General features: G+C 42.2%; 1 protein-coding gene across 4 annotated transcripts in view; it reads right to left on the bottom strand.

Annotated features, from left to right (window-relative positions):
* The window catches only part of camkk1a (calcium/calmodulin-dependent protein kinase kinase 1, alpha a), a 60,738-nt gene that overhangs the window by 32,314 nt on the left and 10,957 nt on the right, over positions 1 to 17,467 (bottom strand). For 2 of the 4 annotated variants that reach the window (XM_070983889.1, XM_070983891.1), the window contains exons 2-4: positions 7,067 to 7,511; positions 2,360 to 2,407; positions 346 to 399 (exon numbers count right to left, since the gene is read on the bottom strand). In XM_070983889.1, coding sequence (XP_070839990.1) covers positions 346 to 399; positions 2,360 to 2,407; positions 7,067 to 7,390 — 426 coding nt within the window. In that variant the 5' untranslated portion in view covers positions 7,391 to 7,511. Of the gene's footprint in view, positions 1 to 345; positions 400 to 2,359; positions 2,408 to 6,702; positions 6,831 to 7,066; positions 7,512 to 17,467 lie in introns of those variants that run through there. The other 2 variants (XM_070983892.1, XM_070983893.1) reach the window with 2 other exon arrangements.

Raw genomic sequence — 17,467 nt, 5'->3', positions numbered from 1 at the left:
GAGGGGCTGAGTTTGCAGAGCTTTTACAGAACAAATCACCTTGATGAAAACACCCAGAATGACCTCATCGGCTCATATCCAGATTCTCCCTTGTGAACTGACCTCAAAGCAGCCACCAGATACACCAAGCAGCACTGCTTTGAAGAAAGAGAATACAGTGTTGGATGCACCACAAGCCACCCTCTCCACTTCTCCCAAAGCAACTGATTCAATATGAGGGGATGGAACTCACAGCTTGAAAAAAAAAATCAATCAGCTTTTCTGCAGCTGCAGGGCAGAGGGACTGCATTTCAGCTTTCAATCAGAAAGACGTCGCTGAAATGTTAAATGATTGCATTGACTTACGTAATGCTTGTCATCATCCTCATTGTAGGCAAGTTTGACCACACCGTAGGAGCCCTGCAATGCAAGAAAGAGACTCATTTTCATATGTTGACCTCCATCTTCACAGTAAAATATTATGCACTGATAAGTCAATGCTGCACCCAATGTCTACGATTCAGCTCCACATTAAACAAAGAGGGTCATCAACAAAACTGGTGCTATTATGTTTCCTAAAGCATTGCTTTGAGAACAGACAGCAGCACATTACTGACAGAATGTACTGAAGGCAGCACAGTTTCAACTCAAAAACAACATTTTTATGCTTTGCCAGCATAGAATGGCTCCTCCCACACACACACACACACACACACACACACACACACACACACACACACACACACACACACACACACACACACACACACACACACACACACACACACACACACACACACTGCCCCAGGATGTGTCCGTGTTTTCCACCATAGTCCTTTTTCCTTGCATGGGTTTGTCTCTGATGAGTAACAAAAACTGCTTGAAAAGCTGATGAAACACAAATTACATAAAGTGACTTATATCACCTTTGATGTCTTGCACAGCCAAATCTGATCATTGAGGACTCTGGTTTTATTTGTCCTTTGAAGAAATCCATTTGGGGACTTTAGTCAACACATGCAAGTGTGAATTCTTCCAAATGTGCGTAACAAAGTTTTACAAATATCACAAATGCCTTAAAATCAAAGTCATTCATGAGTCCCCTGCAGGTCATTCTCCACAGGGTTTTATGTTAACACCAAACAGTCTCTATGTTTTACAATAGAGTTCATTTGATTCCACTTTTTTCATTTCTGACCACAAAATTCAGTATCTGGACAGATAAATATTAACCTCATGTTCATTTTTCCTCTTTCATATCCACTACTTCAATATCAAACAATATTGCTGCTGTTAATAAATCTTTCAATATCTTTTGCTCAAGATGATATAGAAACACCACTTTTTGCATGCCTTGTCCTGTAAACGGTAGCTATGCATTTCAACATTCCTCCCTGCTGCTGCCACAATGAATTCCTCCATGTGCCACCTTTTGAAATGTAAAACTTGAGTTGATCTGTGTGCTGTCAGAAATGAATGAAACATGTTGCATCTCAGTGTAAAATCTGAGACACTTACTCTGAGACTCCACGCTTTGAATTTTGACATTTTGCCTTTTATTTCTTCCTCCTTGCAATGTCCAAACCAGTTTTTCAGTCACACTGAGACAGACATTTGTATTTTGTTCGAGGTATCTCAGGGTGGAAGTGTCGGTCCATTCACCACTTCAATCCAGACTGAATTATCTCTATTAGATGGATTACCATAAAAGTTTGTACAGACATTTATAGGTTCCAAAGGATGAATCTTAAAGACTTTGGCCACCATGAGGTTGACATTCCCAAGCTTCAGCTTCAGCTGTGCTCTGTGTTAGTTCTAATTAGCAAATGTTACAATGCTAAAATGTTAAAGTAAGATTAACATCAACTGCTAAACACAGATTAGCACTGCCACTGTGAGCATGCCAGCATGCTGATGTTAGCTTTTAGCTCTGAGCACTGTTATGCCTATAACCTCACAGAGCTCCTAGCGTGGCTGTGGAGTCTTGTTTGACAGTAGGATATTAACATATTTCTAAAAAAGTGGAACTTGGGTAGATTGATGGCAGATGTAGCCAACAATGTAGAATAAAACATGAAATAACATTACTGACTGTTTTGAACAAGCTGGAAGTCAAGCATTCACAGCTATAGTGGAAGGACAGGTGGTGTTCACCTATAACAGTTCCAAAAACAAACTATCCTGACTACAACATAGAATATTTTACTTGCAAATGTGTATCTGTAAGCCATATAAAACTGGGGACTCTCAGTGTGCACATGCTGCAAATGAGTTTGGTGTCCATTTTCTCACTTAACAGATTAAATAAGCAAAGGGTCAGTGCTCTCCAAGCTGCTGCTGTTTTTCCAAAGCATTTGAAACTGAACAGGGGCAAACTCACCTTTCCAATCTCACTCTTCAGCTTGTACTGGTTCAACTGGATACAGTCCTGCGAGGGGGAAGAGAAGAGGTGGAGAAATGAGGAAGTAAATCATCAACATAAACATGATCAGCTCAGCACAGCACAGAGACCATTCTTTCATCACCTACAGCGAGGAGAAACAGGCAAGTCTTTGGTACAGGAACAAAACGTTCCCACTGTGTGTGTACATGTGTTGAAAGGCATTTATTTCTGAGATGTAGGTAACGATGCAGTCTGTAGTTTCTGTTTACTGTCTGCAAGTCCATTAGAGTGCTACTGCTTAAATGGCTGATTTGCAGTTCCATAGCAACCACTGCTACAGCACAGAGTCAGGCAGGGGCACGACAGAGGAGAGCAGACCACAGCAGGACAGAGCGAGAGAGAGGTGGGCAAGGAAGAGTTTGAGTGGTGGGGAGTATTTCACCAGGGCAAGCTGAGTGGGGTGCACGCACAGCAAAGTCAGTAAGCAGAAAGTGAGCAGCCATGCAAGTGTGAAAAAGAAGGACATGGAGCTGTGTGAAAAAAAAAGCAGTCTCATTACAGTTGGAGGGGGTGATGGCTAAATGTGTGTGAGCCTGACTAGTGCCTGAGGCTTGACACTGGAGCATTTACAGGACGAGAGGAGGTAGGAGAACACACATGTAACAAAACACAGACAGCTGCACCAACTCATGGTACAGGGCAGGATTTCACTCGCCACCAGGCAAGGTATTTTCAAAAATATGACACTATATCCTGGGTTACATAATATGGTGGTTATGTAGCTCATCCTGATAGACCATGGCTGTTGGTGCTGCAGGAGAGGTGAGGACTGTGTTATGCACTGTAGGGTATGATGGTGTGAAGTACTGTGGGCAGGGATTACGATAAAGGCTGAGAGATAGAACAGAAGATGGGGTTTTGGTGGGTGAAGCAAACAGTGGGAATTTGGAAAAGGATGGCTTTGATTGGTTGAGGAGAGATAAAGAGAGGAAAGAAAATAGGGCGTTGAAGGATAAAGGGAAAGGCAAATGAGGAGAATCCAAAGAAAAGAGCAGCAGGAGGGATTGTCTGAGAGGACTTCCACTGGGTTCACAGTTTGCCGGCACATGCTCAGTGGGCGCTGCACTGCAGTTAATGCTCTGTCAGGACTAATGGGTAAAGAGGGCCATGCAGAAAGCCTTAAATACATCTGCCACACATGCACACACACATGCATCAAACTCAAGTGCTCCACTGGGCCACAATAAACCTTCAGAGGGCTCTTTTGCTCATACTGTTACGTTAGACTACTGCTTTATATTAAGCTCTGCCGTCCTCCCTCACTATGCAACACACCTGTCTCTCCTCTCCCTGTTTCCTTCGCATCGCATTTCATCCTTCAGTGTATCTGCTCTGAAGCAAACTCTCCATCATTAGCCAACAACTGATCAATAACCAGTGCATAACACATAGATCACTGCCTCTGTGCCATTCAAAATCAATGACCATGCATTCCATTGTTATGATGAATAATGAGCCTGCCTGCCTCAGGAAGTATGTAGTAAAAGGGGAATTTGTGTTTGATTGTATTTAAAGCCTGTAAAAGTAAAATCATTTCCTCAACCTGTCATTATATTATGAATTTTGATAGAATGGTATGATGGCCGTGGCACAATTAGATTACTGAAGAAGAACACGGTTTATTCAGTGTTGTTGTATGTGTATGTCCTTGGGTCTGCTGCAAATAGAAGAAATGTGCAGAATGTGCAGAGGACAGATGACCGCTTCACTTTAATTTTTTTTAAAGATGAAATATTAAATGCACATATACGGATTTAATGTTCGCTATAAACTGCTGCCATACTCGTCAATGATTGAGATAAGCACGTCATATATTGCTCTAATGGACTGTGAAGATGAGTAAACAGTAGCTGCTGCTAATTTTAAAACACAGTTCAGATATAACAGATAAAACATGCAAGACTTTTCACAAGAAACTCATACAGATACATACAGAGATACAAGCAAAACACTGGCAGTTCACACAGTTAACACAGTTCACTGGTCTATCAATTTCCAACATCACCCACGCTACTTATATTCTTTGCTAAGAAAACGAGGAAAACATTTCATTTTAATCAATCTTGGTGTAAGAGCAGAGAAGTTGCTCTGAATAGAAAGCAGCCATGAATACAAATACAAGCAGAGAGGGGAATCATCAGCAAAGAGCTGCAAAAAGCTATTTTGCAAAGTGACCCTGAGAGTCCTCACACAGTACTTCCAGATTAGTTAGTAAAGAAATGCTCTGTTTTCTGTTGATGGACATTTGGTTTGTGTGTCTTGTTTCTAGGACACAACACTGACATGCCCACATATGCACTGACAGCATTCATAGGAAACTGGCCATGTAGGAAACCCTTTCTAAAGCAATGTCAATGCAAGTGGTGGATCCAAAGGCTTCTTTCTGTGTAAAAATAAACTTGGCCGAAGCTTACATCATGCTTCAACAAAACAAGTGGGCAGCCTCCAAACATCCTTTCCTTGCTGAGCTGCAGTGGAGGAATACTGAAATATGACATTTGGTACTGAAAAGAATCCATTTAATTTGTCTGACTCAAGCTCTGGTTTTGGGACTCCAGTATGGAAAGGATGAGCGATTAAAGCTACCCACAATGAGGATTGCTTGAAGATGTACTTGAAAATGCGCACCTATCCTGATACAAGGTTCACGGTGGAATGAAATCCTTGTTCTCATTAAAGGTTTCATTTTTTTTCCCCGACGTCATTTACTATTTCACAATGTGGGTTATGGTCATTCCACTTCCCACAAAATTGCACACATTATGTGTACAAAATACAGTAAAAGATCATAACAAAAGCAATGAGAAAAGGAAAAACAAAAGGAGTGCGAAGCTTCTGTGCTTTACTTAAATCATTATATAATACACACAGAAAGTCCTAATGCAGTTTGGGACTTCCAAATGTTTTTTGTCTATAATGCTGGTGGGGAGATAACAGAAACTGACACCAGTTTTGAAAATATGCACGTGTAAGTCATTCTTGTACATTTTCCCATTGTGGTACCTTCTGTTGTATTAAAAAACAGTGAAGAAACTCAAAATGTCAGTCATAAGGGATGTCTCTCTCTCTCTCTCTCTCTCTCTCTCTCTCTCTCTCTCTCTCTCTCTCTCTCTCTCTCTCTCTCTCTCTCTCTCTCTCTCTCTCTCTCTCTCTCTCTCTCTCTCTCTCTCTCTCTCTCTCTCTCTCTCTCTCTCTCTCTCTCTCTCTGCTGTGTCATACTGTAGATCCAGTGAGAGTAAGGAAATACAAGCAACATGAGTCCTTTTTATGGTTCGGCGCGGGAGCTGCAACTCCATTTTCAGATAGGAAAGGACACAATGACAGCTCTGCGAGTCTGTGGCAGCAGTCTGATAAATTCAGAGGGGCTCCACATCCTGACAGATGTCATGAATTTTTAATGTTCACTTCGAATTGGAAGAAGTCAGAGGAAAATGGAGATTCAGGAGTCACCCACTGCCACGTGAAAACTCACAAACAAGCATGTTTTCTATGTTATGTATATTAATAGCGATACTCATTAATAGGCAATCCATAATATTTGGGACTATTGTTGTCAGTCTTTGCTTTAGAGGTGCTAATAGGTAGATATTTTTACCATGGACAGAGGAAAGGTAGCCTTTTCCCCTGATTCCAGTCTAAGCTAAGCTAAATGTGTAGTGGCTCTACCTTAAAACTTTGCGTAAAGACGTGTTAGCAGTATCGATTTTCTCATCTAACTCTCAACAAGAAAGCAAGTAAGCACATTTCCTGAAACGTCAAACTATTCCTTAAAGGTGTTACAGGCACCAGTAACAAAAGCCTGAACCCAAAACTATTTTTTTAGAGAATCTAAAAAGTTAATATGATTCAATGGAGATCATCAGTATCCAAGAAGAGTCGAGGAGCTTTAATTGATTGTAGCTGTTAAAACATATGCTGATGTACAGCATCAAAATGTCCCACTCAGGAAAACAAGCAGATAGGCTGATCAACAGGGCAAATCATTAGCTGCTCCCACACACCACCCCTCACTTCTCTCATGGCGGATCCAGCAGCACAGTGCTCGCCAGCATGCATTTCATGTCTGTCTGATGAAATAGTCAAAAGTGCTCTTGTCAAAGCAAACATCTGAACACAATGCTCCCACACCTCGATACAACACGTCTGCTCACAGCGCAGAGCATGGAGTATCATATAGGCTGCACATCCTCGACAGAAGCTGAGCTAGTGATGCATTATTAACATAAATCAGCAACTACACAGAGGCATGATGGGTGCTAATGGGAGACTAGTGTACAGACCTTCTCATGCTTCCTTCTTCCTGCCATGTTGTCCACCGGCCTTCTGCTCCTCCTTCTTTTGTGATAATGCAGAGATATTGAGCTATATGGCGCTTAGGACAACTGCCCTTCTTATGACAATGGAGCTGCTTTCTCTCGGTTTGTGTTTCACTCCCTGCTATGGTACCACCTGTCACACCCTACTGCCCAAATCCATGTCAGCAAATGTCCAAATCAGAGGACTGCAGAAATCTTTGAAGGTGTTTTAGATATAACATTCACGCTTTTGGTGACATCAGTGCAAAATGATCATTATTTGTGCACTTCAGGCCTTTTCGAAAATGACATGATTATTAAGCAATACGGATAAAAATGACTTCCTCACCTGAGAGTCTGATATAGACACGCGTTTAGACTCCACAGTGGGCCTGCGAGCCACACGAGGAGAGATGTGCATGTAGCCTCCTCCAGGACCTGATGACAGGTACGTGCCTCTCTCCTGCAGCGACAGCTTCCTCCCGGTCAGGTGAGGCCGCAACGGGTGAGTCCTCTTGGCCTGAGCCCCATCCTTCTGAGCCCCGCCATTCCTCACGCCGTTGGAAGCTGAGTCTTTTGTCGTCATGGCAGCCATGGTGTCCGTGAGACTGCTGGTCTGTTTGTCAGAGTCAGAGTCCAGCCTCTCACAGCCAATGTCACTGCTCATAGCCATGGCGGGTGGGAAGGTGGGAGTGGCGCAGGACCAGGCAGTGGGGAGAGTACTGGCGAGAGGCCACCTGCATCAACGTGACCTGGGCCAGCCTGTGGTCGCAACGCTCAGGGTCTCACCAGAGCTGGAAAGACAGAAAGAGAGGTCGAGCTCAGTCGGCTACAGGAAGAACATCTACACTATGCACGCATCTGGATCAAGAGAAATCATTTTAGGTCATCTTGGACTGGACTGACAGGTGCAGCACTGTTGTCACAAATGACAAGACTCCGGCCATGCTAGCATGGCAGCATGCCATGCTAGGCATGCTGACAGCATGCTGTGTGACGATATACTGAGGCACAGTGGTGCTTTGAGCTAAATGCTATTATTAACATACTAACGTGCTCACAATGACAACCTTAACAACGTTTAGCAGCTACCATGTTTATCATCTTAGCTCTTAACATGCTAATATTTGCTAATTAGCACTAAACACAAAGTACAGCTGAGGAAGATGGGACTGATGTTTGGTCGGAAAGTAAAAAGCCAGACAAACGGACTATAAAGACCTGATCACAAAACGTATCACAATTCATCTTCTGGAGGACATGAATGTCTGCATCAAATTTCATCATAAACCACCCAATAGCTGTTGAGATATTTCACTGGAAACCACACAAAGTCCACCTGGTGATGGCACCAGATGAAATGTAAAGGGATCACTGAAGGCATTAGGGTCCATCATCTGAGAACCATGAAGGTCTGTAACAATCATCATCATTCTGTGGACTAGCTCATGCTGTTTTCTTTGGAATAATGAAATTAGATATTGTGAAGCTTCACCCATCTCATGTTATAGCTCAACGATATTTGCCTTAATTGCCTCAACGTATTCTTGGTCACCATTTCCACATTATAAACAGTTATGTTTTTCAGAATTGCGATATAAAAATGCTGCTCATCACCCACAAATTAGAATAACAGACTGGCAGACAGACAGATAAATGATAAAATCAATGCAAAAAAAAAAAAAAAAATTATTGCATGTGAATTAAAACTTGCCATATCTTGCAGCAAGAGCACCTGTGAGACTGAAGTTTAATCAACCAGTCAGATAAAAGAGAAAATGTCATCTCTGCGTGTGTGTGTGGGTGGTTTGGTGGGTCAAGTTACCTACAGTAGACGTGCACTCGTAAATTGAAATAAATGTCCCCCTGATAAAACTCGACATAAATGCTGCAAAGCTAATAATGCTCAATGCCTTTGGTCATACAGTATCTCCCTGTGTCCCCATCAAACGCTTGTGGGTGGGCTGACACAAAGAAACTCACACATCAAAAAGACTGAAGGTGTTGTGTGCATACAGTATGTGTATAACATGATATTTAGCAGGATTTGTTTATTGTTCTTTACCCCTTTAATCTTTAATGAAAATCCAGTCAGAGGCAGATTGCCACAGACAGGGAATATCAAAGCCCTCTTGTACATCTGCTTCAGTTTTTGCTCTGCAGATGGAAGAACACAGATATGCAAAGCGTGTCTGTGCCCAGCCATCCATGGAAAAGGGCACTTACATCCCCTATTCTCAAACAGTATCCACCTATGTAACAGCAGGGATCCAGAGGAATAAGTGCAGCAGTTGTTTTCTTCCCAGAAGAGCCACCAGGGTCTGTACATACTGTATGACATCAAAAGACATAGCCTGACGAGAAACAATGGAGCCAAAGACAAAATGGGCCATGTTATGCTATTCCTGAAGTGTGACAGGAAGGTAGAGCTTTATATTCAAAAATAACACGGTGTTCCACTTTGTCCAGGTGGGTCACACTCATTCATGCACAGACATGGCTCAAAACCAACAGCAGTGAGTCACATTTTTAGCAATGCTAGGCTGCAGGGATGGAAATACCAATCTGCTGGTCAGCCGGTCCACCACTTTGGTCAAGACTGAAATATCTCAACAACTATTGGATGGACTGCAGTGAAATTTTGAGAGTCCCAGAGGATGAATCCTAATGATTCTGGTTGTCCGGTGACATCTCTTCTACTGCCAGCATATGGTTCACATTTTAGTGATGGGAATTCCCATTTGGCTCGGCTCAGCGTAAGAGATGGCTCTTTCTGTTCCCAAATGGCTTTTCATTTAGTACCACTTATGACTTTCATAGCTCAGCCAAGTTTCGTCAGTTTCGACCCTGACTGGCATGTGTGCTCATATACAGTATCACTTTTATTAATCAATGGAATTTTACGACACGTCATTGTCACACTGTGGTTTTACGTGAAATATCCCAACCGCTGTTGAATGGACTGCCATGAAGCTTTTTAAGGGCATCTGTGTTCCACTGAGGGACATGATCCCTCAGTTAGGGCAAAACTAATGACATCCCTATCAGCGTCAGCTGTTGTGCTTAGTGCTAATTAGCAAATGTTAGCATGGTAACCTGCTGAACTAAACAGGATACTAAAAAACAGCTTGTAGGCATGGTCACTGTGAGCACGTTAGCAGGCATAAACAGTGACACAAGACAACGGCCAGTGTTTGAGGGCTTCTAGTGTAGCCAGTGGATAACAGGATAAAAGACTTCCTCTTGCGTGTGCAGGTCATTGCTTACAGTCCAATTAGCAACATGAAATGCAAGAAAGGAGTTAAGGCTGAGAGATGACACATACCACTGGAATGTTTTACAAGTGACCAGCCAATGGGTTCTGAGACTGCATCCCAGCCCACGCGTTTCACCTCATTTGCCTTCCACACAGACTGTTAACCTGCATCATGCAACCAAAGCCCGCTCAAACATGACTGGTCAATACAACAAACAGAAACATTTACCAAACCAATGCACACATCTGTTTAAACAGAGTAGTTGACGCAGACATTAAAGCAGCACAGTCATGTAACCTGTAATATAACTACTAATAATAAGGGGTGACATTAGATGCTGGTGCTCTGGTGACAAAACGGTAGTCACAGCTGGTAACAAAAATATCTATGAATTCATTTTTCATACAAGTATAATGGCTTGTCACAAGGCAGGGACACTGTTTACTTTTACACACACACACACACACACACACACACACACACACACACACACACACACACACACACACACACACACACACACACACACACACACACACACACACACACACACACACACACCATCATTTGCCAACCATTTGCATATTTCAGATGACTGTTATTCAATCTATGTAAATTTGGAGTGCAGGAAAAAAAACCTTTTAACTGGCAGCAGTGAGGGGGAATGTATTGTTTGACTCTGATTCATTGGAGCAAAAACAAAAAGGAAGTGTCATATTTTACTAATTCTTACCACAACTACTGATTATCTGTGTCTTGAAACAGGTTGCTCTCCACTGCAGCACCATTCAGCCCGCTGCATGTATGAGCAATATCCTGGTGGAAGTGGGAGGCGGAGGAGTATCGGTTATTCATTTCAGCTGTGCTGAGACTGTTATTTGTTTACAGAAGCAGGTAACCACACATTTTCATTATGGAAGACATTTTTTTCATTAGGTTTAATATTTTCTTTCATGCGTCTTATCATTTTCCACTGCATCCATCCATCTTGTCGTTCAAAATGTCTGCGATGAAATGAAGCACCTCTGCCCTCGCTATGCCACACAGCTGTGACGTACAGGGACTAGCATGCAGTCAGAGTAAGCTCACGACACCGTTCAATGTCGCCCTATAAAAGCTGCAAAACATGATTTGAGGCTGTTGATATCTCTGCTTCTGCTGGATCAGTTCTGACATCTGTCCATCATGAGCAGTGAGCTGCTCAATGAGTGGAGAACTCTTTCAAAGCGATGGTGAGTGAAATCATCCCAACCCTGCAGGGCTGCTGACACGTTTCAAAGACAAAGGACAACTGCTCGGATTTGGATGATTTTTCACCTTTTTATGAAATGAAGCAGGTGTTCATTCCCACTCCACATTTTTTAGATTTCATTTTTTTTTATAAATGTATTTTTTGGGGAGTATATACTTGTATGGTTGGTATGTGGTTTCATTTGTGTAAAGATCTTTACACTATACATGTCTATTATGTATGTCTTTATTACCATATTCATTATTGTGTTTATCATCTTTGATGATTTATGAGTTTATGAGTACAGGGGTAATGAGCTAGATGTGGATGTCTCGTGTGTGAATATGAGATTGTTTGACCCTGAGAAAGACTGATACACTTTGTAATTGTTTTTATATAATAAATAATAGAGACTAGAGGAATCATCCTCCTCACTGATTGTGTGCGACAGAAGCACCAATTTCATGTTACATCGCCGTCAGACACAAGAAGCACTTCCACATTTGCTTTTTCTCTAAACTGATATATTTAGTAGAAATTAAGACAGAAATTAAATAATAGATGTGTACAGTAGATGTGGAATTGGCATCCATACAAATGCCTAATCTCCATATTGCTTCATTACTTCAATAAGCCGCTATTCTATTTTAGCGGTATTTTGGAAATTTCTATTATACATTAATCATAAATTTAATTCCATGTTTAATAATCTGCGTGAAATGAAAATAAACTGAGATACGCAAAGGAGCAAGAGGAAATAAACCTTATTTGGAGGTGCCCTGTATTCAGTTTTATCCTGTTAGCAATTAAAACGACGAAATGATGCTTTCTCTCAACAAAATGCGGCGCTACCATGTCAATATGTCAGGCTCATACAACTGTGCGATGTTTTTCTCTGATTATCAAAACAAAGTGAGGGAAAAGAAAATGGATAGGTTAAACCAGCGAGAACCTCGAGCACAGTCTTTTCACTCGCTGGCATCTTTCAGCTAGTTTAGATGGAGAAAGGCTTGAGCAGAGCTAATTACAGCAGGAGGAGCGAGTGGGCTGAAGAGGGTGAACAAATGAATCCTTTTGGCTCCATTAGTAAACCACTTTCACCCTTAACCTGACTTTTGTTTGTCTCAGCCAACATTTTGTCGTGTGCAAACAGCAAAGAGAGACATCCGAGGACAAAATGAGATTCAACATTTGCTAGCAAGAAAGGAAGAGACACTTGGAAGAAACCTTACTGATGCACCCAAAGACAATCATCCCTCAAGCTGCTGTTGCTTTATATTGGTCCTGCCTGCTCGGGGGTTATCTCACACACATTCACACACATCATCTACAGTATGTGTTCAACAGTGAGCTGAAAGCCGCCTATAGTAGCTGTGACCTTGCAGACCTGCAGTGATTTATGTCTTGTGAAAAATACAGTCTTTATCCAGGTAAGTGCAGTGTACAGGTAAATGCTGAGAGCAGAGGGAAGGCTGCATGTTGAAGGCACACGCCTGGTGTTCTCCTGCTTTGATGTTACAGACAGCAGTGGATTTCTTCTTCTTTTCTCATCCGAACTACTCATCAACTGTGAAATTGAACAGCTGAAGTGAGGTGCACTGCCTTCCTCAGCAGGATCAAAGACAATCAACTTTGACTGTTCGCCGATTACAAAGACCAGATTGGAAGACGATCTGCATGTAATGACGCTGAACCAAAAGAGCTTTTTTCGCATTTGCATAAAGCATGATAAGCATATGTACAAAGGTATAGCGTGTGTCATTCTTTCATGTATTCTGTGATGTTCTGCGCTGTAAGATCTGAGGCTAATATAACGGTATTGATAAACTGTGAACTCCTGATACAGAGTAACATTCTGTGGAAACATGTCTGCAATGTTTACCCCATAAGAATTAACCTGAGCAGGGATCGAACAGGGCACAGCAGTTGAAGGTAACCACAGTGCCGAATTACACTTGATTTTCTGTTTTCTTTCTTTTTTCCCTTCAGCACTGTAGGCCAAGCCTACGAACCTGCGGTGGAGACCTGTGTGGAGACGATAGGTCAACGATTCTCTTTCATAGCACTTGTACTTCTTGATACATGTACTGTGTAACAAGAAACACAGAAGGAAGAATTTTCAAGCAAAGTACCAAACATTTTGATAGTTCAAGCTTCTGAAAAAGGACTACTGGCTTGTCTGACAGCATAAAAAGGTGAAAGTTTCTGTCATCTCTGGAATTTATGATGGAAGTGTTTCATTATTTTCATGTTTTCTGATCTGACACCTTTACCTGCAGGACAGCATCATTTGTATTTGCTCATAGTTAGCTGCAGACATACTCTTAATAACAACATACTACAGAAATAGATGTAATGTTACAGTAAGTTGTACTGGGTGCACTCCATTGTCTATTCTCTGTGAGACGTCAAGTTGTGTGTGCTGAATTTTGTCTGAAATGCATTTGGAACAGAAAGACTGCTGACCTGCATGGTGCACAGGCCTGGAAAACATACTGCAAGGTAATCAAAGCACGCTAAGCAAATGTCAGCTGATCAAAAGAAATGAACTGTCTTCTCTAACAGCTGAAAGTACAAGATGAATCTTTGAACTCTGATCCCTCCTGCACCTTCAAGAGAAGGTCAAATTCTAAACATTTGCAGTCCTGCAGGCCGTGTGCATACATTAGACTGCTGGATCTCTGTGTATTCTATTGACTGCTGGGCTTCATTTGCATCTTTGTGCTGATCGCAAGTGGATTTCAGGTCCAGACAGACTGTGGTGACTTCAACAGGCTACTGCACTGCAGTGGCTTTATACATGTTTGTCTCCACTGCTCACAGCATTAAAAAGAAAAAACAATCAAAGCTCATTAATGGACAAATATCTGGAAAAACTGTGTGTGTGTAATTAAAGGGCACTTTAACCATCTAATTAAATTCAGCTGTACTCTGCAATAAACTAAATAGTAAATTTAAACACATTTAGTGTCACCGTTTGACCAGTATAGATTTTTGAAGAAGACCATCAGCATATATATTATGTTAGAAATGTCACAAATCTGCCCATATGCAATATCTTGTCTTAATTTGTGACCACTTTACTGCCAAGTCAATTGCAAAATAACAAGAACTCAGTGCTCCCAATCCAGTATTCACAGCCTTGGCCGCGTGGAAACAGCATTTATGCAATCAAGCGATAATAAAAATCTCTACTAATGAAATTCTTTTAGGCAGTTAGCATCTTGTTTATCTTCAATAAAAAGACACAGTTATACTGCAGGCTTTTACAGACTACAGACACCGTTCTCTTAATAAAAGCCACAGTCAGCCCGAAACAGAAGTCTTCTTCATTTCAGATCAGTGTTTCCCTTCCTGCAGCTCCACTCTCCCTGAGCCCACAGGTTGTTCGAGCCCTCTCTCCTGTCGCCTTCTCCTGTCACATGTCATCTAACTCAAACGAAGGTTAGGTCACGTTAACTGCTGAGAAACAGAATGCAGGAGAGGGAAAGGTGGAAAGCCCAGCAGGAACGTCAACTGGCTGCGGTACAGCGAGCCTCGGGAACAGCTTGGATTTACATGGCTTGTGTGTGCATGCACACACGCAAAGGCCCACTCAATACCCCCCACTCAAACACACACACACACACACACACACACACACACACACACACACACACACACACACACACACACACACACACACACACACACACACACACACACACACACACACACACACACACACACACACACACACACACACACACACACACAGTCATTGACAATCACTGCATCACAGACTGGAGGAAAAAAAAACAAATAGTCCCAAAAGCACCTTGTGGGACTTGGACTTGAACTTTGAACAGAGTGAAATGAAGATCCACTGTAGCGACGTGCATTCACTAACATTTTCAGAGCAGAATTGGAAATAAGTTCTTCCTGGAACAAATTGAGCTCAGTTAAAATCATTTGTTTGCTGTGCAGACATTAATGTTTTAATGAGAAGTAAGCTGTGCTAAGCTTGTGTGTGTTGTGTGCTGACTGTCCTCCATCATAAACAACTTTTGTTTATGTTCAAGTGACCAGGAACTCTGGCAGCTAGTGTATTTACAACTCTTGTACATCTTCACCAAAAGAGATAACAGTGTGATGTTACTATAGAGCCACAACAGACTGATGTGTGCTTCCTGTCTCCTACCAACAGCCCATGTTGTTCTCTGCTCCCTACCTGTTACCAAGCATTTCTTTTAACCTACACTGTGATCTCTCCCTGAACCAAACCAAGTTGTTTTTGACAAACCTAATCTGACTGCTCTAATGATTTAGCATTGGACCCCTATAGCGCGTCAGACATGTCAGACTCACAGTGGAAAAAACCTGGTATGTACATCTCCCACAATCAGCCGCAGACAGTTCGGTTGGGTGATTTGGATGTGTTACGCTGGCAGTCGCTAATGCAGGCTCGAGCCTCTAGCCTCAGCAACAGAAGAGGTGTGGGCTGCATTTGAAACAAATGTCATGGTCAGATAAGAAAACACAATACATGTCACACTGGAGGGGCATGGAACAGTGATATATTTTGTCATTTAATGTAGAAGACTCTTCGATGTTAGACATACTGCGTGAAAACTGCAGCCAAAAACACAATACAAGGCATATCAGAGGTAACGACTCAGTACTAAAGTGAGGATTTAATCCTGTGACACTACAATGATGACACTATATATATATTATTTGAAAAAATGCATTTATAGTTGTAAATAATATAAAAAATGGGGCTTAAATATGGGACTATTTAGGAAGGAAGAAAGAAAAAGATTCAGTATAGACACTAGAACTCAATGGGAATATGTAAAAATGTCCACATGCTAAATACCCAAAGCAAACACAGTTCAGGTCCTGGCTCACACAAAGACTCTATTCTTCATTCTGCAGATGACAAACAATTAAAACTGGCAGCACAGGAAGTTCACGTCTATCAACAAAACCACCTACACAAAATCTAGCTTTAAACACACAGGCGCAAATGCCATAATTGCAGTAGAAACACTTTGCTGTGTGTTCACCTGTCACAGACTAATCCCTGGGACTCTTTAATTCAATCCACCAGATTAACAGACACAACTAGCTGTATCCGTAAACCCCTTAAACACATTCTTCTATAGCCAATCAATGTGATGTGATGGAGAAAACAGGCAGCTCTGCTCCCCAGGCTACACACTGGATACAGGCTTTATGAGCAGCGATCAATCTGACTGGACAGAAATACACTCAGGGACAATCCCAACCAAATCCAGGGCCACCCTCTCTGAGGTTGGCTGCCTCAGGCAATAATAAGCCCAGGATTACACAGGATATAAGAGTGCAAACTGGCAAGTTGGATGAGCCAATTATTTCTCCTCGACTCACACTGACAATGAGTCTGCATCTTCCAGCATGGCTGACCTTCCTGGAATCCTAGAAATGTTGCCTGACAAGGGTCCCTCTGACATCGCCAGCCCAGCCCAGGATTGCCGCCCCCACTTCCAGACAACAGACAGATGAAAACCCATTTGCAGATTTATGTTTTCAGGTGGGACGGGCCTTGATGGTAGCTCCACCCTCTGTCCTTGTGACCCTGATCAGGCTGTCTGGTAGCTTGACCTGACACTAGTCGTTCATCTATTTTTAGGAGGAGTTGTAGCAGTTACAGAGGCTGAAAGTGTTCATATAGAGGAGAAACACTGGGCAGCCCATTTTCCATCAAACCTCAAAATTTGCATTCAAAGCTTTCAATACCACGGTGCTGAAAATCTGTGATGATGTGAACCTGCAGAGGATTAATCTGGTGCTGCAGAAAATGAGAATCCATCTATCTTTTCTGTTGGGAGTGATACTCAGTGCCCTCTAAATCCCTCAGAGAGGCAGAATATCCCAGCGATCTCTATCCCCTCTTGTCGCTGTAGGAAACCTGTGGTCATGTGGCAGGCAGGCTGCCAGGTCAGTCCTGATGCAGCGAGGCTGGAGCTGGCTGCAGCTTACTCTCCTCTAACTAATTCAGCTGTGGTGAGCAGGAGGCAGAAAAAGTCCAGCTTTCAGTACAGACTCAACAATAGAAATGCATGCTATATGAGCACAAGGTGAACCTAATCCAAGGATGACAGTTTGGGAGATAAATACAGCTTACAGTCTAGAGCCATGCCAGCAGCTTTGTGAGACTGTACTAAGGTACTATTCATTCTCACCATCTTAGTTTAGGAAATGTTAGCATGCTAGCACCAAACACTGAGGCTGTCATTAA

The sequence above is a fragment of the Chaetodon trifascialis genome, chromosome 16, assembly GCF_039877785.1.
Source record: "Chaetodon trifascialis isolate fChaTrf1 chromosome 16, fChaTrf1.hap1, whole genome shotgun sequence".
NCBI lineage: Eukaryota > Metazoa > Chordata > Actinopteri > Chaetodontiformes > Chaetodontidae > Chaetodon > Chaetodon trifascialis.
The sequence above is the reverse complement of the archived record's forward strand: the minus strand, read 5'-3'. Positions and strand labels throughout refer to the sequence as shown.